Here is a 24,301-nt window from a genome sequence, read left to right as displayed (position 1 = left end):
AAGGTGTTGGATCGGGTTGGACCGGCTAGAGGGGGGTGAATAGACGGTTTAAGTAAAAAGTCGCAGAATAGCCCACTCCTTTAAAAAAAACTTGGTTGCAACTCGGTCGTTGCTTCCAAGGCAATTGACGCTCAAACAAAACTCCTTTAGGCGGAGAAGCCTTTACACTTGTAGCACAGAGACTTAGAGAGAATGACAAAAGTAATTCATGATTTAACTCTAAAACTCTAAGTCTATTTATAGCCCAAGAGAGTAGATCTAGATCGTTGATCGTAGATAAACTTTCTCTTGGTCGTTGATCCGTTGATACGATCCTAACCGTTGAGCAGAGATAGGCTTGATCGTAGCCGTTGAGTAAATAAAGATAAACTTTATCTTTAATAAAAGATAAAGAGAGTTATCTTTAATAAAAAATAAGAATTTATCTTTTATATGATAAAAGATAAATCTTATTATTTTTTCTTCTTCTTTTTTTCTGCAACCGTCACGTCCAAACGGTCCAAGTCCAAGTCTTCTTCTCTGGGCAAAGTCAACGGTCAAAGTCAAAGTCAAAGTCAACAGTTTTGACTTTTGTTGACTTTTTGTGGAATCTTCGATTGGGTGATTTCTGGCCAACCGGAATTAGGCTCACCCGAACCCGACTCCGGCCTTTTGCCCCTCGAGCGTGCTTCCTCTTCGGATTCTCGTCCCTCGGACTTCGCGCACGTCCTTCTCGCTCCACCGGCGTACTCTTCCGTAGCTTCCGCGTCCCTCGGATTGCACCGAGCCCGTCGGCTCACTTCCCCGCGCAATCCTTCTCGTCTACTACGTCTTACGCTCGACTTCCTCCGTACCTAAGTTCCTGCACACTTAGCAGAGGGATTAGAACAACACAGGACCTAACTTAATCTAGTTGATCACATCAAAACTAACCGGGGCACCAACAATCTCCCCCTTTTTGATGTGCATCAACCCAGGTTTAGTTAGGTTAAACCAAAAAAATAAGGAAAATGAATAAAACAAAATAAACAGGTTAAGCAAAAAAAATGTTTTAGGTTAAAACTATAACCTCCCCCTGAACCTTAGCCTACTCTCCCCCTTTGATCACAGCAAAAACGGGGTATATAAAATTAGGGAAGGAAATTTTTTTTTTAATTCAAAATTGATTGAAAAAATTTTAAAAATAATTTTTGACAAAGTCAACATATGATATATATAGATCCAAAAAAATCGGATCTGGTCAAAATATTTTGTTATAAAATAAATACTCACAGAGAGAAATCTTTAGAAAATTAATATTTTAAAATTAAAAAACACTTCAAAAATTTGTATATAAATTATACTGAGTTCTAATGACATTATTTGAATCCTGAAAAATCGGATCTATGAAAATAATATTTTTATATATTTTTAAAATTTAAATTTAAATTTTGAATTAAAAAATTATGAAAATTCGAAACAATATTTAAAAATTTTATAAAATTCTCAGTGGATGAACAACATAATTATGCATCGAGTAAAAATAGAAACACTAAAAAATTAATCAAACTGAATTTTTTAAGATAACAAGAAACATGTTAATTAAGTAAAAAGGAAAAAAAATATTAATCAGTGCATTCATATGTAATAACACAAAAGAGATCAATTTAGAATAGATTTGGGAACCCAAAATAAGTTGTTATCTACTGGATTAATTAAAAATCTTGGAGGAATATAGTTTTTGGACACTTTTCTAAGTTGCCCCCTGTGATTTTTAATATACCAGTTCAAATTATCAGGATAACTATTTTTCTTTTGGCGTAAGCATGAAATATCAAGTTCTAATTTTTTAACTAAGTTTTTCAAGTTATCATTCTCATTCTTCAAAACATTAGAATTATCAGACGAAGATGCAAGCGCTAGTTCATTTTTTAATTGTATATTTTCTTTTTCTAATTACAGTTAGCCTTGAGCATTGCTTTTATTCCAGCATATAATTGATCGTGAGGGAGAAAACATACCAAGTCCAAACGGGTTTAAAGCAAGGTACTTTGGGCATGATATTGTAGGGTCTAAAGAATGTCCGTATCTCCACAATGACATGATATTGTCTACTTTGGGCCTAAGCCCTCATGGTTTTGTTCTTGGGCTCTCCCCAAAAGGCCTCATGCCAATGGAGATACTTTCCATCCTTTTAAACCCATGAACTTTCCCATGTGTTTTAGATGTGGGACTATGTTTGCACCTTTACAACCCAACAATCCCCCCTCAAACAAAGGACCACAGACCTCCCCTCAAACGAAAAGCCTCCGTTTGATGTCTGAATCTTCGACCTACCAGGACTTCCTGCCCCTCGGTCCACCCTGACCTACTAGGACTTCCTGCACAGCCGCAACCAGGACTTCATGCCCCTCGGTCTACCCGACCTACTAGGACTTCCTGCCCAGCCGCAACCAGGACTTCATGCCCCTCGATCTACCCGACCTACTAGGACTTCCTGCCCAGCCGCAACCAGGACTTCATGCCCCTCGGTCTACCCGACCTATTAGGACTTCCTGCCCGGTGTCTAGTCCTCTTGATTCAAACACGGGATCCCCTACTTCCTTTGTTTTTAAGGTTCAACTCACATGGTTAGATCCGGATTATGACTCATCTGGTGGTTAGTCCGGTGAAGAGCGGTCTCGCTCTGATACCAATTGTTGGATCGGGTTGGACCGGCTAGAGGGGGGTGAATAGACGGTTTAAACAAAGTCGCAGAATAGACACTCCTTTTAAAAAAAACTTGATTGCAACTTGGTCGTTGCTTCCAAGACAATTGGCGCTCAAACAAAACTCCTTTAGGCGGAGAAGCCTTTACAATTATAGCAGAGAGACTTAGAGAGAATACAAAAGTAATTGATGATTTAACTCTAAAACTCTAAGTCTATTTATAGCCCAAGAGAGTAGATCTAGATCGTTGATCGTAGATAAACTTTCTCTTGGTCGTTGATCCGTTGATACGATCCTAACCGTTGAGCAGAGATAGGCTTGATCGTAGCCGTTGAGTAAATAAAGATAAACTTTATCTTTAATAAAAGATAAAGAGAGTTATCTTTAATAAAAAATAAGTATTTATCTTTTATATGATAAAAGATAAATCTTATTATTTTTTCTTCTTCTTTTTTTTCTGCAACCGTCATGTCCAAACGGTCCAAGTCCAAGTCTTCTTCTCTGGGCAAAGGCAACGGTCAAAGTCAAAGTCAAAGTCAATAGTTTTGACTTTTGTTGACATTTTGTGGAATCTTCGATTGGGTGATTTCTGGCCAACTGGAATTAGGCTCACCCGAACCCGACTCCGGCCTTTTGCCCCTCGAGCGTGCTTCCTCCCGGATTCTCGTCCCTCGGACTTCGCGCACGTCCTTCTCGCTCCACCGGCGTACTCTTCCGTAGCTTCCGCGTCCCTCGGATTGCACCGAGCCCGTCGGCTCACTTCCCCGCGCAATCCTTCTCGTCCGCTACGTCTTACGCTCGATTTCCTCCGTACCTAAGTTCCTGCACACTTAGCAGAGGGATTAGAACAATACAGGACCTAACTTAATCTAGTTGATCACATCAAAACTAACCGGGGCACCATCAAAAGTAACCTTTCTAACTTGATCTTCTACATTTTTACTGCATTTTCTGGTAGTTTTGTTTGCTATTTACAAAATATTTCCTATCTAGACGAGCAAAGAGAGCACGAGAGGCCGCCTTCGATAGTAACCCCTCTATAGACCCTAGGTTCCCTACTGAAGGGCATAGACTTTGTTGGGTTTTCCGAGCCGCAAAAACCGCCTTTTTGCGTTGCGGAAACCTCGGAAGCCCCATGCCATAGGATCCGTGCGAAGAATTAAATTCTAAATTACATGTACATGTTTCTAAGACCTAGATCTACTTTAGATCTACATGATAGAAGGTCTTACCCTCGATGCGCGCCCTTCGCGTATCCCGCTCGTCCAAGCTTCGTCGGATCTCAAGGGTGTAAAGCAACACCCCTCTAGAAGTATCCACACAAGCAATATGGATGGAGAAAACCCCTCTAGAGTGTGCTAGCACTCTTGGACAGAGAATTTTCGTGCAAGGAGGAAGAGAGGGAGAAAAAGAAGCCTTGAGGAAGAAGAAGGATGAGTTACACCTCTTAACTCATGCACTAATGCATGTGTAACTCCCACATCTTGTTTATATACCTCTATGGGATGCCAAGGGTCATCTCATGAGGTGGCATACCATGAGGTGTCAATGATGATGTGGAGCATCATTATTGGCCAACTATGCCTAGTCACCAAATGATGTGGCGATGAGTCAAGTCAAACTTGACTCTTCACCTTCCTCTTCCACATCATCAAGTCAAGTCAAGATTATTGATGATGTGGATCATCATTGACCAACCCCAAGCCATGTGGAGCACCATTGACCATCCCCCATGCCATGTCACCATGACATGGCATTTGGTCAAGTCAATCTTGACTTTGGTCAAGTCAAACTTTGACTTTCATCTTCCTCTTGGTTAAGTCAAACTTAACCACTATATCTTCCATGGTTGATCAAATCCAACCATTGATTCAAGTCAATTTCAATTTAATGAATCTTTATTCATTAATTTAAATTGATTTAATGAATCAAATCTCAATTAGACTCATTCAACACTTGAATCAAACTTGAGTCCAACTCAACTAGTCTAACTTGGATTACTCTTAACCCAATTTGGTTCATCTCATGAAACCAATCCTCTTGGTCCATCATATGGACCTAATCTCCATCTAATTGCCCTTAGTGTGTGACCCTATAGGTTCTTGTAACGTTGGCAATGCCCCTAAACCCATTTAGGAACATAAGCAATGAGAGGTATCTAGCAACACATCATTGCTACCCAAGTTACAAGAATGTTGAGATCCAACATCACCTTGTGACTACTAATTGTGACTCTCACAATATATGATAATGTCCTTCTATCCTTGACATCTAGAATGATCAAGCGAGGCATAGACCGTGTCATCCTCAAATCATTCTATATCTTGAACTCCAAGTAGACTCACTCTAATCAAACGAGCTCAACATCTCATGTTGACTCATTTGGGCATGGCCATGCACTTAGTGGTCTCACTCTATCAAGAATGAAGATGTCACTCCCGTCATATAGGAGGGATAGATCCCATCTACATCACTCACATCCCTCCGCATAATTCGTTACATACCCAGTAATCGCCTTTATAGTCCACCCATTTACGGGTGACGTTTGACGAAGCCAAAGTATACAACTCCTTATGTAGGGAACCATGGTGACTTCAGGTCCAAGGACTAATAGTCATACTAATAGTCACATGAGAAAGTATATGACACTCATATAACGATCCATGATACTTTCTCATGGCGGGTCATTCAATATACATTCTCCAATGCATACCCATGTGTCAACTTGATATCTCATATCCATGACTTGTGAGATCAAGTCATCATGTTGACCTACATGCTAGTCTCTATGCATTAACATTGTCCCTGAATGTTAATACTTGACTAGGAATGGTTTAGTGTAGTGTTCTCTATATCATCTCACTATCGATTCAACCAATCGATTGATATAGATATGAACCTACTACTCAAGGACGCTATTATACTTAGTTTATTTGGCACCAATACAAGTAAGTATAATAACAAATAGACGAAATGAAGCATTAATTGAAGACAAGATAAGACAGGGTTCTCCAAGACGAAATGGAGCAAAATAGACGAAATGAAACATTAATCATAAAATCATAGAAATTATAATTAAACATCCAGATATCTCTCATACAATAAACATAATCAAATTATATCCATTAAATATTTAATTTTTATAAAAAAATCTAATATAAATTCATAAATTACATAAAATTTTAACTCATAAATATATTAGAGTATATTCCTATTCATAGTCTGACTCACTTTGTCCTTTCTCACAATTATTAAATTACTAGCAAATGTTGCATTGACCAAATGCCTGCCTGCCTTAAAGTTGGTTAACGTTTTCCACTAATTCCAAACGCTTACGTTTCTGCTGCAAACTGCAATGTTAGACCACATGATCCTTGCGTAAGTGTTTACTCTTGGGTGAAGTGTTCTGGAGTCCTGCAACCCTATATAGTCGCAAGAGGCCTCTCACAATTCTGAATCAACCAAATTGAGCAAAGAGTGATCATGACATCCGCCCAAGTGAGTCTTCCTTTCTTCTTCCTCCTCACGGTGGCCTTACTGCTGGCAGGCGCCACCACCTTCCCTTCCGCAAAGTCCCAACTAATAGTCGCCTGCGGCACGGACGTCGAGAAGCTGGTGTTGGCATGCCACGAGTTCATCGCCATTCCGGGGCCGAAGAAGAAGCCCAACAAAGCCTGCTGCGACTGTCTGGCAAGGGCCGACGTGCCGTGCCTCTGCAAGGAACTGCCGCCGGAGGTGGAGAAGAGCATCAGCATGGAGAAGGCGGTATACGTGGCTAGGTCCTGTGGGAAAACTGTCCCTGCCGGAACCAAATGTGGAAGTAACTAATTATTAGTCCATTTATTTAAGATTATTACATTTAGTTTACTGGTTATTTTTGATTTGGAAGTGACAGCGCTTGAGATTAATTATTGAATGGTTGCAGGCTATACTGTCCCACCATCTGGAGCACCGGCGCCGGCTAAGTGAGTAGCGGGGCGCTGAAGCAGATCACGGCTTGACGTGGATAATAATAAGATTTGATGGTTTTGATATGCAAATGGAATGCTACTTGTAATGGGAATGTGGTCATCAGGGGTTTAGCGACGATGCCTTCCGTGTAACTGTCATCTTTGATGTGTTTCAGTGAAGAGAAAGGAAAGGAGTACAACGGTTGGATACTCTTTGGACTTTGGACATCTGTTATAACTTCTAAGTCATGAATTATGGACATTTTATTAAATGATACACTCAACTTTAAAAAATATCCATCCAACTTTAATATTTATTAAATTGTACATTTATTTCTAAAATATTCCTTTTCCCATTGTAAGCCCGAATCATAGCGCCGAACCATTTTTTTGCTTGCCTGAACTGAATCAAATTATGACAAAAACATAAAAATTTAATTTTTTTCATCAAACAACTTTTTTTTAAAAGTAAATGATGACCATAAATATTTTAGATATCTATTAAAAATTTTACACTATTGTACTTTTAGCAATCTCCTCAATTTATATATATATATATATTATATATATATATATATATTGACGTCGGACGGGATAGCGATTATCCCGGAGACAATATTGAATCCATTAATTCAACTATGAATGCAGGAAATAATCTTTTAAAACCTGTAATTTAGAAGAATAACAAGAGATAGGGAAATAAATGACATTACCGAAATTATTATTAAACCAAAACTTCTTCTCTCCTAAACATCAATTCATAAGATGTTTATATAGACTTAAACCTTAAAAAAGATTTCTAATAAAAAGAAAAAAAATTTAATAAATTTGAAAAGAAATATTTCTAATTAAAAAAAATTTCTTAACAAACTCGAAAAAAAAGATTCCAAATAAAAAGGAGAATTTCTTAATAGACTCGAAATCGTAAAAAATCTAAACATACTCCAAATATAAAATCTTAAGAAAATTTCTTAACCGACTCAATCCTAAAAATCCTAGATGGATTTAAAAAATTCTAAAATAAAAAAATAAAACTTTTCAAAATTACTCTAAATACCAAAAATTTTAAAAACTACTAAAAATAAAAATTATCAAAATTAATAATAAAAATCTTTAGATTCTCCTGTATCAGTCGCCCTAAGTTGAAAGAAACTCGTTCTCAAATTTAGAATAGCGTCAGGTGGTCGCCCAGGAAGAAGATCGTCTCACACCAAATCAATAAAATTCTTTAATAGTTGTTGGGCTTTAGAAATCCTCATCGATCCACTGACAAATATGACATCAGGATACCACGGCCTAATCATCTTCCTTGTTGGTAGCCTTAATCGTCCTTTTTAAAAGCCCAAAAGAGAGGTTGATAGTCTTGATTTCTTCTCATCACAACTTAAAGGGGAATATAGTTGTATCGGAAGACATAAATTAATCATGTTGCTAGATGCTCCTGCATCAGATGCCCTAGGTTGAAAAAACTCATCCTCGAGTTTAAAGTAGTATCAGGTGGTTGTTCAGGAGGAAGATCCTCTGACATCAATTCGGTAGAATCCATCGTTATCTCCATTATCATCATGCCCACTACTTGTTGCAACTTCCAAATAGGTGAAGTGGTATGTTCCTCAAGCTTCTTAACCACTGCAATGACCCGCGACCACAAGCTCGAACTTCGCATATGGTGATGCACAACGAGCATCGCCATCGTGCATGCAGTCCTAGCGCTCACTGCTGTCTTTGTCTCTGCCACCTTCCCCATGATTACTAGAGCCGGTCCTAGTGGATCCGAGGAGCCACTGTCCACCTCCCAAGTAACACAACGATCGAGGCTCAGAGCTCCGCCTTCAAAGATCCTTCCGTAGGATGTCAAAAAAGAAATTAGAGCAGCTACAGTAATTGAAGTTGACAAATTAGTTGATATGGAGTTTGAGAAAAAAAGATTGGTAAGATATATGTACTGAAGAAGGGGATATTATTGAAGAGATAGCTGACTTCCCTTGTTTTCCTTCATCTACGAGAATGTCTTCATTCAAATCACAATTATCTACTATTTCTTTAGTTCCATTAATTGAAACCTCTGTTTACATCTGCTCATGTCCTTCTAATACAACTGAAGTATCTGTATTTTCTATGTCCTTGGATAAATATGTTTGTTGCATGCTGCATCATGTTTGTTGAAGCTAAATCATTTGAATGGTCAACAAAGTTCTGGACAAGGCTTGGTGCTTGCTTTGAAGGAGAAACCTCCTGTGCAGCGGAAGCGTCGGCGCATCCAGAAGTATTGACAAGGCCTTGATTGAGCAACTCACCAACATCGGTGTCGAGAGAAAGAATTGGATCATCGACTAATTCATTGATAATTTCATCCTCATCGTATATTGGCTCGCTAGTTGACTCAGTCTTGTCTTCGTCATAAATTGGATTGCTAGTTAACTCGATCACGTTTTCTTCATGCTGAATGAATTAGAACGCCGAATCAATGCAAGGTGAGACAATGGAGATTTGGACTTCGTTGATAGATAAATCATTCTATTGATTGCCGTCGGACAAAGTGAGTTTCTGGTCTTCGATCAACGCTTCGTCTAGGTCTATCTCCTCTTCATCAGCATTGTCATAAATTGGATCACCAATTATTTCAATCTTGTCGTCATCTTCGCCGCCTCCAGTGATCGGACGATCGAGAGTGTAGGATTGATCGTACTCGATGTTGTTGAGGTCCTCATCTTCATGGTTGTCCTCGTCGTCGTAGGAGGAAGGGGGGACATAGAGGTGTTGCAGAGTTGGCATTCTCTTGAAGTTGCAGGTGGTGAGGCGGTTGATTCCGAATTTCTCGAAACCAAACTTGTGCTTCGACATCTCTCCTCCATTAGAAATTAATGAATTTTTAAAAGGAGAATAAAGAAACTTATGACTTTTATGATCTTATGCCTCTAGATGCTAGAATAACTTTGTGACTTGTCTTTGTAGATCTTGAAGTATCTCGTCTCGAGTGCTATGATCACAGTGCGAGGCTTCTTCAGCCAGAACTTGCCTATCATGACCACGATCACGTCCACGACGATGATCCATCGAATTTGAGAGCTGACTTCTACGATCTTGTGCTGCTAGACTTTGGGATAATTTTGTAACTTGTCTCTGTAAATCAAGAATCTCGTCTTGCGTGTAACGTTCACAGTGTGAGACTTCCTCTGCCGGAACTTGTCTGTCACGGCCACGATAACCACCATGACGACGATCCATCGGATCTGAAAGCTCTAATACCAACTGACGCCAGGCGGGATAACGATTATCCTAGGGGCAATATTAAATCCGTTGGTTCGACTACAAACGTCGAAAATAATCTTCTAAAACCTCTTAGTTCAGAAGAATAACAAGAGATAGGGAAATAAATGGCATTGCCGAAACTATTATTAAATCAAAACTTCTTCTCCCCTAAAATCAACTCATAAGATGTTTATATAGACTCAAACCATAAGAAAGATTCCTAATAAAAAGGTAAATTTCTTAACAAATTCGAAAAAAAAGATTCCTAATAAAAAAGAAAAATTTCTTAACAAACTCAAAAAGAAAGATTTCAAATAAAAAGGAGAATTTCTTAATAGACTCGAAATCCTAAAAAATCTAAATAGACTCCAAATATAAAATCCTAAGAAAATTTCTTAACAGACTCAATCCTAAAAATCCTAGATGAATTTAAAAAATCCTAAAATAAAAAAATAAAACTTTTCAAAACTACTCTAAATATCAAAAGTTTCAAAAATTACTAAAAATAAAAATTATCAAAATTAATAATAAAAATCTTTAGATTCTCCTGCATCAATCACCCCAGATTGAAAGAAACTCATCCTCAAGTTTAGAGTAACGCCAGGTGGTCGCTCAGGAAGAAAATTGTCTCGCACCAAATCAATAAAATTCTTTAATAGTTGTTGGGCTTTAGAAATTCTCGTCGATCTGCTGACGAATATGACATCAGGAGACCATGACCTAATCATCTTCCTTGTTGGTAGCCTCAATCGTCCTTCTTCAAAGTCCAAAATAGAGGTTGATAGTCTTGATTTCTTCTCATTACAACTTGAAGGGGAATATAGTTGTATTGGAAGATATAAAAGATATAAATTAATCATGTTGCTAGATGCTCCTATATATATATATATATATATATATATATATATATATATATATTTATTTATTTATATATATATATATATATATATATATATATAAATATATATATATAAAAGATTTTAAATTTGTTAGTATAAAAGAGCTTCAAGTAATCTAATGTGATTTAAATTTTGATATTTGGGTTGGTGCTAGGAGAACCACATCGAACTTCTGTTTTAATATACAATTAAAGTTAAAGTTAGATTTATTTATGATTTAATAAGGCTATCAAGTTTGTAGGTAACTTGATAGTATGCAAAGACCTAGTGGGACTAGGTAGTGTATGTCCTAATGGAACTAGACAGTGGAAGTCTTAGTGGAAGTAGTGGTGGAAGACCTAGTTGAAAATTACTCAGTAGAAGTTTAAGAAAGTCAGTTGTGAGTTAAGGCCATGACAATGGAAGTCTTGGTGGGTCTGCTAAGAATTGATCATCTAGGAAAAGTTAAAGTCTTGAAGATATCAAGCAAAGGTAAGCTAAGTTTCAAGCAATAAATGTTGTTTGAAACTTAGTATATTCATTACTACTCTTTTGCACTAACCCTTTATCACAAGAAGCTACTTGGTGGTTCTAAGAGATTGGATGGTATGTAGGCAATCGACTGGGGATAAGTTCTGGTTAACATAATCAAGAACTTCTAGGCAACTAGAACAAGGTGTGGGAGACCTCTAGTGTCTGGGCAACCGGATCAAGTCCCAAGCGACTAATGTAGGCATGATCTAGTGATCCAGAGGAGATGGTCAAGATAGATATTTGACCATGCTCTATGCACCAAGAAGGAGTTCAGGTGATCGGAGTTTGTTGAATCATTATGGACACGGATCAAATTTGCATCCAAGTTAGCCCACTCTAGGCGATTGAAAGGATTCCAGTAGACTTGAAGAGGGCCAAATCAATGTTCAACTTGGGCTCTATAAAAGGAGACTCGAAGCACTTGAATCATTAATTGAAATTCTTTCATTCTCTTTTCTAAAGTGCTCATGTTCTTCTTGTGTTGACGCCATGCACTTGTGCTTCATGTTCAATGGCAACCAAGGGCATGTAATCTTCTCTTACTCTTTAGTTATCGTATATTTTATATGTATATTTATGCTCAATTGTAGAGATTATTGTTAAAAGGTTTCTTCACCTCCAGAGACTTTCTCAAAAGGAGATATTTGATAAGAATCTTATTTTTTATTTAACTAGTATATTGCATGTTAATCTTGCTAAGTATTCTATTAGATCTTGCATGCTTTTCTTTCTAAGTGTTTATTAGATCTTGCATGCTAATCTTGGATTTAGTTAATTGGTTTTGATTATTCTATTGGTGCAAGGAGCATTAGGTCTGACCGTAGAGTTTTGATGTTTGACAATACACCTAGGTCTGGTCAGTTTGACCAAGGGTTAATCCAAATAGGACATAATGTTTGGATATGAGTGAAAGTCTAGTCAAGTCAGTTTGACCAGAAGACTAGAGAGAAGTCCTAGTCAGTTAAACTAGGCAAGGAGAAGTCCTAGTTGAGGCTAGGAAGGGAAAGACCTAACTTGGAGGGTTAGGTGAGAAGTCCTAGTCTGGAGGACTAGGCAAGAAAATTTGGTGGATCAAGTGCATTATTGGAAATCTAGGCAGGTCAGGTGGACTAGATGTCTAGAAGTGGAAGTCTAGGCAGGTCAGGTGGACCAGATGTCTAGCAGTGAAAGTCTAGGTAGGTTAGGTAGACCAGATGTCTAGCAATGGAAGCCTAGGCAAGTCAAGTGGACCAGATGTCTAGCAGAAAATCCTGAGACTGAAGATCGAGGCTAAGTAGAAGTTCAATAAGTCTGAAGACTTGGTTGGCAAACAGGTAAATTCTCTTGAGTGGAGTGGGTGAGGGTGCGTTCTCGGTAAGTGGAACAGTAGGCATCAGTCTGACCTAGAATTTCACTGAAAATCTGAAGTCAAGACCAAAACAGTTGATAAACTATTTATCTTTCCTATTATATTTTGCTTTTTTGCTAACTTGTAATGCAGGAAAGGAGGGGTTGGAACTGTGTGTTTCAGGCGCCCTTATCTGGATCTAGGTGACTGGACTCTAGGCACTCAGACAGGGTTTCAAGTGACTAGACATTAGTAGAATGGGGCCATCGAAGCAGTGAGGTGGCAAAGTCCTAGTGGTCGGGACACCTCAGCTTCCAGGCGCCCGGATTGGTTCAAGGTGCCCCGTATCTGGATAAGGCATTACGGAGTTAAGGTTCATCCGCAACCTCCACGTCAGCATAGAGGCGCCCAAAAAGGGATACAGGCACCTGAAAATGCTGAGTCAGCAGTGTCGATAGTGGATCAACATACAATGTGGAGGTGCTTGGAAAGGCTTCTAAACACCCGGAAAGCCTAATAAAAGAGCCTCAAGGGAAACCCCTTAGAGCAACATTCTACAGATGATGAGTGTAGGTTATATATGATTTTTAGCCTTATTTAACGCTTATCTACTTATAATTCATTGCATATGATCTACTTTATCGCATCTTGTTTATTTATTATTGTCTGTTTCTACTCTTTTGCTCGGAGATCTGCTCTTTGTATGTTTTTGATCAACAGGATGTGATTTAAAGCTAAAACGATGCATATTCGATGGTGGAGTAAGAAGTGGAGAAAAGAGACTCGCACTGGCCGTGCTCGTCATCACGGTTTGGTTTCTTTTGTAGCAACCACGAAGAAATGGAGGAAAAGGAGCAACAGAGCAGAACACGATCGTGCCTCACATTTCCAGGCTCAGACACGGCCTGACCATGCCAGGAGGCACGACCGTGTCCCTCCTACAGAATGAAGACAACAAGGGACTGTGCCTGTCAGGCACGGTCGTACCCACTTTCAGAGCAGGACCACGTTGGGGTCATGCCTACAAGGCACGGTCGTGCCCACTTCCAGAGCAGGAGCACGTTGGGGCCATGCCTATAAGGCATGATTGTGCTCGCGAAAGCTTTAAGGGGAAATTCCAGGCCGTGTACCCTGTGTGAACAGTTTTGCAGACTTAAAGTAAAATGGGCATAACATTCAGCTCTGATTGACCCACAGGCTGTGCCACCTATCAAAATGTAGATAACTTCAAGATCTACAATGTTTCTTCAGGGTGTATAAAATGATTACTTCTCTAGGCCATACTAAATGGCACGGCCTTGCCTCCTGACCACGGCCACACTGGGTGCTCTGCCCAAACTACAAACCAAACTTTGAACCATCATAACTTTCGGCTCAGATGGAGTTATGGGTCAGTCCACCCACCAAATTGAAGATAATTTGATGCTCTACAACTTTGGTTCAGGGTCAATTAAAGAAAGCCAGGTTTAATGGGTGAAAAACCCATTGAGGCAGAGTCTTATAAATCAGGAAAAATCTAGGCAATTTTGGGAGAGTATAAAAGGGGGAAACAAACCCAATCTTGGGTTATCTTAGGCTATCTTCCAAAACCCTAGGGTCTTGGCTTGTGAGAGGTGCCTCCCCACTCCGAGGGAGGCCCTAAACACTTCATATCCACCGATCCATCCTACACCGGAGTGAGAAGATCTTCAACGGATGCTCATGCTTCAAGATAAATCTTCCCCTCTCTTGTGGATGACGTTTTTCTTGCATACTTGTTGTAACCTTCTTGTAATGGAGTAGATCTTTGAGTTTAGGATGTAGGATGAACTTTGATGTAATGATGGTGATGTAAGAACTAGTTTATGTTATTTTCCCCTATTCTATGAAGTGTTTACACTTGTTTCATGTATTGTGTGCCTTGAATGTGTTTGATGAAATGTTTGTGTGAGCACATATGCATGATTATGAGGGGTAGATTACTGTGTAGGGGGATCTTAGGATCGTATGACCGGAGTACCTTGTGGCAGAAGGTGAACTTTTAACCAGAGTTTTCGAGGTTATCTTTATATGATGGTAAACTCCCTTAGGGTATAGCTAACGGCTATTGATGACTAGGAAGGAGTCCCTTAATTGGGTGCTCGGTGATAGAGGATAGTATACCAGTAGTATTGCTGGAGTGTCCGGTGACAGCGGGAGAGCTATAGAACCAGGCTATCTAGGTATCGTCCTGAACTAGTAATTATAGCGTTAGAATATCATGATTTAATTCCAACAAAGCCTAACGAGGTCGAGTTGGTATCTTGGTTAGAATCCTGATAAGGTGGTAAACATTGAGAGTAAGGGAACAAACATGAATTAGGGATGTCACCTAGCATTGATGTGAAATCGAAATCCTAGACTTATCCATCTCATCCATAAATCCCCAGGTCAATCTCTCTCTCTACCATACACACAATCCTCAACCTTTCTGCTTTCTTTAGAGTCTAGACAACTAGCCTTGTGACATCACTATAGCTAACAACAGTCCCTGTAGATTCGATCTTTTTATTACTTAACGATGCTCGTATACTTGCAGGAGCCCATTAACAGACAAGCGATGATTGTCTGCACGCAAAGCGTCAACTAAGAATGTTGTTGTAACGCCGAAGAGCTGCACAAGAAGTTGACATCTTCACTACTTTAATAATTGTGCTTTTGTACTTAATTTTATAAGGGCGGTATCATTATTATCGATCCTACTTTTTGTAATCTCTATCTCCCTTTCATAAGAGGGCAGTTATATAGTTAATTGCCCGTTGGAAATGATCATTTGATCCTGGACTTTGGAGTAGCAGCCTATGTTTGTGAACCAAGTAAATATCAATGTGCTTTTTTCTTGTGTTCTTTATTATTCCGCTGCATTTTTACACTACTCTAATCACAAGAATTTATGAGCAATTTATGAAATTCAAAAATTCTATGAAAGAGCTATTCATCCCTCTAGTGCTCTCAACGATCCTACAATTAGTTCAGAGCAGGCCTGCTCTTGATCGGACTAACCGCCATGGGAGCAAGAAGACAAAGATGGAGGGGGAGAAAGGTATAATTGTAAAAGTTCATTTTAAATTTCATATAATTTGTTTTAAGTGTAGGGAGAGAGGGCACTACAAAAATCAGTGCCCTACTCATAAGACTCGGACGACACCACCAGTAGCAAAGGAGCAACCGATGCCAGGAGCCCAAAGGAACAAAGAACACATCATGTGTTTCAAGTGCCAGAAACGCGAATACTACAAAAGTCAGTGCTCGGAGAGGAAGATAGTGGAAAAGAAACCAGAATTAGCGAATACGATTTCGGTAAGTATATTTAAATAAAAAAATACCCCTAGAGTTTTGCATGCTAGATTTAATGTTTCTAAAAATTTAGATATTTTTATTGGAAATTTAGATAAGTTAGAAAATTTTAATATGACTAATTCAACACCTAATAAATTTAAAAATATAAAATTAATTAATTTGACTAATTCAACACCTAATAAATTTAAAAAATACAAAACTAATTATTTTGACTAATTCAGAAAATTCAAAAGCAATTAATTTAAAAATTTTAAACTTAGAACATTTAAATAATTTAAATCTAGATAATTTAGAAAATTTAGTTAATTTAAAACATTTAAATTTAGATAATTTAAAATTTTTAAATTTAAATAATTTAGAAAATTTTAAAAATTTGAAAAATTTAAATCTAGATAATTTTCATAATTTAAATTTAAATAATTTGACCCATTCAAATTTGAATAATTCAAATAATTTAACCAATTGAAACTTGAATAATTTAAATTTAGATAATTTAAATTTAAATTGAACAATTTAAAATTAGATAATTCAAATTTAATTAATTTAGATTTAATATAAATAAATAAAAAATTAGACTGATTCTTTAACTTATTCAACTAAGATAATTTACAATTGAATAATTTAATTTTAATTAATTTAATAAATCTAAAAATTAATAAAAATTTAATCAAATAAGATAAAATTAATAACCATCAAGATAAGTTAATTAATTCAAATTTATTTAATAATTTAAAATTAAATAATCAAGATAATCCTAATAATAAGATAAATTCAAACTCCACCAAGATAAATTCTAAATTTAATAATTTAACATCTAAAAAGTCAAAATTAAATCTTAAAATTCTTATAATAAATCTTCAAACTCTAAAAATAATCATTTAAATTTAAAAATTAAATATTCAAAATTAAATAATAAAATTAACTATAATCGTGTGCCCTTTAATTATGAAACAATGAATAATTATAAGAATTTAAATCTAAAAATTTGAAATTAAATCCTAAAATTATAGAAAATAATTCTATAAATTTTAACAAGTTAAATCTAAATCTTAAAAACTTGAATTTGAATAATAGAATTAATTTTCATCAAGTTTCATTTAATTATGGAACATAACTTAATTTAATTATAAAAAAATTTAAATTCAAAATCTAAAATTTAAATTCAAATGTCAAAATTCAAAACTCAAAATTCAAAATTCAAATTCAAAATTTAAAATTCCAAATTTAAATTTAAAAATCAAATTTGAAATTTGAAATTTTGAAATTTGAAATTTGAAATTTGAAATTAAAATTTAAAATTTAAAATTTAAAATTTAAAATTCAATGTTTAAAACTCAAATTCAAAAATAAATTTAAATTTTAAATTCAAATTTTAAAATTTAAAATTCAAATTTTAAAATAAATTCAAAATTCAAAAATAAATTTAACATTCAAAACCAAATTAATAATTCAAATAACAAAAAAGAAATTAAAAGTCATGAACCTAATTATAAAAAAATACTTATAATTATGAAACTAATTTAAAATATTATTAAATAAAATAAAATTTAAAATGTGTCAAAGTAGATTGACACATTCGCGGGTCCACACGAAATGTATCAAATTAAATATTTGATACATTATTAGAAATTAATAAATTGCTTGACTTATTTGCCTCATGCATAACTACCATGTACAATGCATCTATTTTAATTTTTCTTTGCACATGTCATCATGTTTACTAATGGCTTAAGCTAGAATAGTTAGTTAAGGATACATGAATATTTGATACTTGCCAATATAATACTAGAGTAGGGCGAGATGATATACGTTAGGAAGCTTGGTCTAGGTAGTCAAGTGGAGTAAGGAGTATCTTACTTAGTCTGCTTAGCTACGTGGAACTAACTGAAGCTACCTCGCCACATCCTAAACTTGTTAGACCAAGGTTTCTCAAAAAATTGATTAAGGTCATAATTTTTTAAAAAGACTTTGTTTAAGGAAGTGGTCGTTGTTCTGATAACCAAGAAGGCCCCTGCTTCGTCACGATCTGGAAACTAATTTTTAAAATGTGGACTTCATTGGCTGATGGTTAAATCTAAATCTAACACAAAGTCAAACACTCAGTAAAACTTAACTTAAATTAATAAAGATTAAATTGATAAATCATCTCACAAAATTCATAAGGCAACCATTGTATGCTATGTATTGAAGCACTTAGAATGGATGAGATGATAAGGGAAATTAAAGTTTTGAAAAATACTTTCAAAAATTATTTAACTATTTTATAAAAACTATTTTTAAAAATTTAATATTTACTTAAAATTCATGCTTGCTGTGTATACTTATATTGTAGTTTTCAAAAATATATATTTTTTAAAAATTAGTTGACCAACACTTAGACACAAAACCTTTTGGTCAACAGTAAGTTAAGAACCGTAAGACACATAGGCAGAAAATCCTTATGGTTAACAAGATGTCCTAAGAAAGTGTCTAGTTGAGGGGGAAGTTATTCTTGAAAGATTTTATCTTTAAAAGACCTCTTAAAAATTAAGTTTGAATACATTTTTTTTAAACTCTTATTTTGAAAATTATGCTTTTAACTTAGAACAACCCCTAAAACACATAGGGAGATTGCTTTGTAGTCAACAAGGAGCTCTAAGGAGTGTCAGATTTAGGAGGAGTCCAAACTTAAAAGTTTAATTAAAAATTATATTTTGAAAATTTTAAGTTATTTACTCTATTTGATTTAGATTAACCTCTAAGACACTTAGGGAGTTTACCTTGTGGTTAACAAGGAGCCCTAAGCAAGTGTCAGATTTAGAGGGAGGTCCAAATCGAAGGAGCAAAACTACTTCAATATTATTTTTTATATAAACCCTTTAAAATTATTTTTTAAAAAAATTCAAAATCATAGTTCAAAAGTATTTCAAAACCATATTTCAAGATTATTTTAAATATTATCCATTATCCTTTTAATTTGGATCAAACCCTAAGATATGTAGAGAGATTGCTTTGTGGTTAACAAAGAGTTCTAATAACGTGTCAGGTAAAAGGGGAGATGGATAATAATTAATTTTTTTAAAAATTAGCTATTTTGGAAATACCTTAAATATCATTTCAAAATCTATTTTGAAAGCACTCTTAAAACTATTTTAAAAAAATCCTTTCAAAAATTATTTTGAGAAAAAAACTTTAAAAATTTGATTTAAAAAATTCTTTATAAACTTATTTTGAAAACCATTTCCAAATTTATGTCTAAAATACTCTTTCAAAAAAAATTATTTTAAAATTTATTTTGAAATCTCTATTGCAAAACTATGTTCTCTTTCAAACACTTAGTTTGAAAAGCTTTTGGGAAGTTATTTTGAAAAGGTTTTTTAAAACTTATTACAAAATTATTTATGAAAACTACTATGTTCTTTCAAGAATTGTCAAGACTAAGATGTGACCATAGACATTACCATTATTATTGGTGCAAAAGAAAAAAAATAATCAATGTTTTTGATGTATGAAAAGGGGGAGAAGAGACTTAAGTTAATCATCTAGAATTCTTCCAAATTGTTAAACCCTAACCTGAATTAACTTAAGAAATTGTTAAATATTAAAAAGGAAAAGATTGTTGGTGCAAGGAGCACTAGGTCTCACTCTAGAGTTTTGTTGTTTGATAATACACCTAGGTCTTGTCAGTTTGACAAAGGGGGTCAGTTTGACAAAGGGTTGATCCAAACATAACCTAATGTTTGGATATGAATGAAAGTTTAGTTAGGTCAATTTGACTAGAAGACTAGCGAGAAGTCTTAGTCGATTAGACTAGGCAAGGAGAAGTCCTAGTTGAGGCTAGGCAGGGAAAGACCTAACTTGGAGGGTTAGGTGGGAAGTCCTGTTCTGGATGACTAGGCAGGAAGACTTGGCGGATCAAGTGCACCAGGTGGAAGTTTAGGCAGGTCAGGTAGACCAGATGTCTAGCAGTGGATGTCTAGGTAGGTCAGATGGACCAGATGTCTAACAGTGGAAGTCTAGGCAGGTTAGGTGGACCAGATGTCTAACAGTGAAAGTCTAGGCAGGTCAGATGAACTAGATGTCTAGTAGAAAATCTTGAGGTCGAGGATCGAGGCTAAGCAGAAGTCCAATAGGTCTAAAGAACTTGGTTGACAAATAGGCAAATTCTCCCGAGTGGAGTGGGTGAGGGCACCTTCTCGGTAAGGGGAACAATAGGCGTCGGTCTAACCTAAGATTTCACTAGAAATTCAAAGTCAAGACCAAAACAAATAGTTGATAAACTATTTATCTTTCCTGTTATATTTTATCTTTTTGCTAACTTGTAATGCAGGAAAAGAGAGGCTGAAATTTTGTGTTCCGGACGCTTGATAACATTCATTTTTACAGTTCTTTTTGGCTATAATACTTGATGATTTTATCCTCTCGTTGTTTAACTATTGAGTATTAACACATTTTACAAGTAGAAACTCATTTTGGATTATATTGCTTATTCCTACAGATATAGGGTTGAATCTAATATTTTTAATGTGTTTTTGTAGGATACTTAAAGAGCCATAAAGTTGGATCAAGTGGAAGAACATTTTGACGTATTTGGCCTGTGCCATGTCCAACACAGTCCGTGCCACACAACACCACTGCTCAGCCTAACAACACTACCACTAAACCCAACAACACCATCGCTTAGTCACCACCCCATCTCGTTGCCTCCAAAGACCTACAATTGTTGGTTGTTAATGCACTTGGTTATTTTGTTAAAGCAATTAGTTCTTGATACTTTCATACTATCAATTCTTGTTTACAACACTTATTGCTCTTTTCATTATCAGGTTTAGAATGCAATATAAACCTATAGGATTGAAGAGAGCGCTAGAGGGGGGGGGGGGTGAATAGCGTTATCTGTAGTGTTTTGTCCAGTTTTTGTAAAATCATTGTTTACGTTCGTGAATTTGATTAAGCAGAGATAAAGTTTGCAGCAGAAATAATAAGTACAAAAATACAAACAAGAAGAGGTATAATTTTTTACTTGGTTCACAGCCACAGGTTGCTATCCCAAGGCCTACGATCGTTGCTCATTTACGTTGTGTAATCCACTAATAAACTCCTTCCTTACGGAGAGGAGTTTTATCGATTACAAGAAAAAGCAGAACCGATAAAGCAGTTATCATTCTATGTAAATTAAGTACAAAGTAATTGATTACCGAACCGAAATAGAAGATGTAGACTTGTGGTGCAGAACTCCAACGTTACGACGACTTCCAAGATGATCCTTCGCGCGCAGACAGCCGTCGGATTGCTCTGAATTTCTTGTTCTGATGGCTCTCCCTCGAAGCTCTTTTATAGGGCATTCCGGGAGCCTGGAACTCCTTTCTAGGCGCCTCCACGCTGTCCGCTGATCCACCATTGGCGCTGCTGACCCGACACTTTCAGGCGCTTATATTCACTTTCCAACCACCTGTATGTTGACATGGAGGTTCTGGATGAACTTTGACCGTCGCAGTGTTTATCCGATTCCAATCTCCTGGAACCAATATGGGTGCCTGGAAGCTGAGGTGTCCCGACCACTGGGACAATGCCGCCTCACTGCTTTGCTGGTCTGGTTCCGCTGACGTCCGATCGCCTGGATCAACAATATGGGCGCCTGGACACCCGATCGCCTGGATTCTAGATAAGGTCACCCGGAATCAAAGTTTCCACCCCTCCTTTCCTACATTTTAATTTATTACAAAAACCAAAGGTAGCAGAAAAGAAGTAATGATAACACTCATTTTTATAGTTTATTTTGGCTCTAAAACTTGATATTTTGACCCTCTCGTTGTGTAACTATTGAATATTAACACATATTGCGAGTAGGAACTTATTTTGGACCCTATTGCTTATTCCTACAAATTTTGGGTTGAATCTAACATTTTTTGATGTATTTTTGTAGGATACTTAAGGAGCCATGAAGTTGAACCAAGTTGGAGGTCATTTGGAAGTGTCTAGAGGTCATTTGGAGTGTTTCAGAGGCTCCCAGGGCCATTCTCCACCTCTCCAGGCCGTGTCTCACAAGGCATGGCCGTGCCCCACCTTGCCCAGGCCGTGTCTCCGTGAGGCACGGCCGTGCCTCATCTTCCCGTGGGTCATGACACGACCATGTCTCGACTGGACTGCACTGCAGACCAAAACTAAAACGGCTATAACTTTTAGCTCAGATGGAACCACGGGACGTGCCATATATCAAAATGACGAGGACTTCAAGATCTACAACTTTGCTTCAGGGTGTTCATGGATTCCGTCCTCTAAGACATGCTAAAAGGCCCCGCAATGCCACTTCTATAGAATACTTCCTAAACACGGCCGTGTCTATCTTACAGAAGGTCACCCTCTCTAGGCCGTGTCTAATAGGCACGCCCATGCCTATTTTACAGAAAAGCAACTTCTCCAGGCCGTGCCTAAGAGGCACGGCCGTGCCTCCTCTTGACATGGCCGTGCCTCACTTTTCCAGGGTCCAAACACGGCCGTGCCTCAGCTGGACTGCTCTGCAGACTAAAACTAAAATGGCCATAACTTTTTGCTCCGATCGAACCATGGGCTGTACCACCTACCAAAATGAAGATAACTTCAAGATCTACAACTTTCATTCAGGGGGTTCAGACAGATTCGGCCTCTATGCCATGATAAAAGGGACGGAAGTGCATCACTTGCAGAAAACCTCCTATTTTGGGGCCGTGCCTAAGAGGCACGCCCATGCCTCTTCCACAGGGGCGTGTTCACTCTGGGGCGTGCCTATGAGGCACGCCCGTGCCTCTCAAACAGGGGGTGCTTACCCCAGTCGTGCCTTAGAGACACGGCCGTGCCTATTTCCAGAAGAGTGTCTTGCCCAGGGGGTGCCTAAGAGACACGGCCGTGCCTATTTCCAGAAGAGTGTCTTGCCCAGGGGGTGCCTAAGAGACACGGCCGTGCCTATTTCCAGAAGAGTGTCTTGCCCAGGCCGTGCCTAAGAGACACGGCCGTGCCTCCTTTAACAGGGGGGTGCCTACCCCAGGCCGTGCCTAAGAGGCACGGCCGTGTCGCGGAGCAGGTTTTGGGGTATAAAAGCTGATTTTTTGTGGAGAAAAGAGCCATTCTCCCTTTGGACTTGCCCTAGCCGCCACCTACCTCATTTCTTCACCACCATCTCCATTCATTGCCACCGGAAAGAAGGCGAAGGGATTTCCGTCTTCAATCCGGCCACCTTCCATCCATCAAGGAGTCAAGAGGACCTTCCTTCTCCTTCACGTCATCTCATCCATCCACATCAACTCCGGATTTGTATTGAAGTTGGGGATTCCTTCCTTCGGCGCATCATTCGTGGAGTTTTTTCGCCTCGCATCCACCTTCGGCGAAGAACCTTAGGGAGAATCATTAGCTTTACTTTTCTTCCATTTTTAAGCATAGATTAGACTTTTGGCATACCAAGTGTTTGTTAAAATTCCCCTTACAGTTTTGAATGTTGTTTGTCCTTAGATTTCTCTTGCTTGTTTCTTTGTTCATGCACTTATTTACTTGTTGCACTCTTTACTTCATTAATGCAATTTGTTCTTGATACTTAGTGTTCTTTCCATTGTTTAGAATTAGAACTTAAGACAACAACCCCCCCCCCCCATCCAATCCAAAAAGAGAAAAATCCAAATCCCCAATTGTAATAACCACTAGAATTACCACACACCGTCTACAATCGTTGGGAGACGACTCGAGTTGCCCTATACTACTTTAGTTAGGGGATTCGGTATTAATTAAATTGACGTGCTCATTTAGACGACGATTTGAGCCACGCATCAATTTTTGGCGCCGTTGCCGGGGATTGGTAGCGGTGTTTAGGTAGTTCTAGATTGTTTTTGCTTTGAACTTTGCTTGCTAGGGAACAATACTCACCGCCTTTGGCCGTGAAATAAACCAATTTTTGGAAAAATTCCTTCATTTTGACCACTTTTTCATTTTTGCAAAAATTTACTTTTCATTTTCCAATTTCATTTTCATCTACTTTTATTGTTGTGGTGGTCACAAAATCAAAAATTGAAAAAAAATTTATCTGGCACTTCAATTCCTTTCTATACTTGAGATCGTTATATACTGTTTCTACACCTAGTTGTCTTGTTTGTTTGCTTGCTTTCAGGTGAAACTACAGTGCATGACCAGAGCATCTAGGGAGCCATTACTTGAATACGATCCCGAGATTGATAGGACATTTCATACATTACAGAGAGCTCAAAGGAATCCAGTGATTAACAACATGGAAAACAACAACAACAACAATGGCAACAACAGAACTCTCAGAGAATTGGCAGTACCAGATGTAGCTTACCATCCCTCTTGCATTCAGTATCCTGAACTTGAAGCGGACTTCGAACTTAGATCGGGGATAATTCATCTATTGC

At 37.4% G+C, this 24,301-nt stretch overlaps 1 protein-coding gene across 1 annotated transcript; it reads left to right on the top strand.

The window, feature by feature from the left end:
- Positions 1 to 6,137: 6,137 nt before the first annotated feature.
- On the top strand, positions 6,138 to 6,843 carry LOC141835438 (uncharacterized). The gene is made up of 2 exons (XM_074722892.1): positions 6,138 to 6,487; positions 6,593 to 6,843. Exons 1-2 carry the CDS (start codon positions 6,151 to 6,153, stop codon positions 6,634 to 6,636), a joined length of 381 nt encoding a protein of 126 aa, XP_074578993.1. The 5' UTR covers positions 6,138 to 6,150; the 3' UTR covers positions 6,637 to 6,843.
- Positions 6,844 to 24,301: the final 17,458 nt, after the last annotated feature.

Source organism: Curcuma longa, chromosome 9 (genome assembly GCF_044706935.1).
Source record: "Curcuma longa cultivar G26 ecotype Majalengka, Jawa Barat chromosome 9, ITB_CL_G26_1.1, whole genome shotgun sequence".
NCBI lineage: Eukaryota > Viridiplantae > Streptophyta > Magnoliopsida > Zingiberales > Zingiberaceae > Curcuma > Curcuma longa.
The sequence above is the reverse complement of the archived record's forward strand: the minus strand, read 5'-3'. Positions and strand labels throughout refer to the sequence as shown.

Excerpts from the sequence above, each read along its gene's own strand:
- LOC141835438 (XM_074722892.1), top strand. The coding sequence starts at position 6,151 with ATGACATCCGCCCAAGTGAGTCTTCCTTTCTTCTTCCTCCTCACGGTG. Across the intron at positions 6,488-6,592 it reads TGCCGGAACCAAATGTGGAA|GCTATACTGTCCCACCATCT; the intron begins GTAACTAATTAT and ends GAATGGTTGCAG.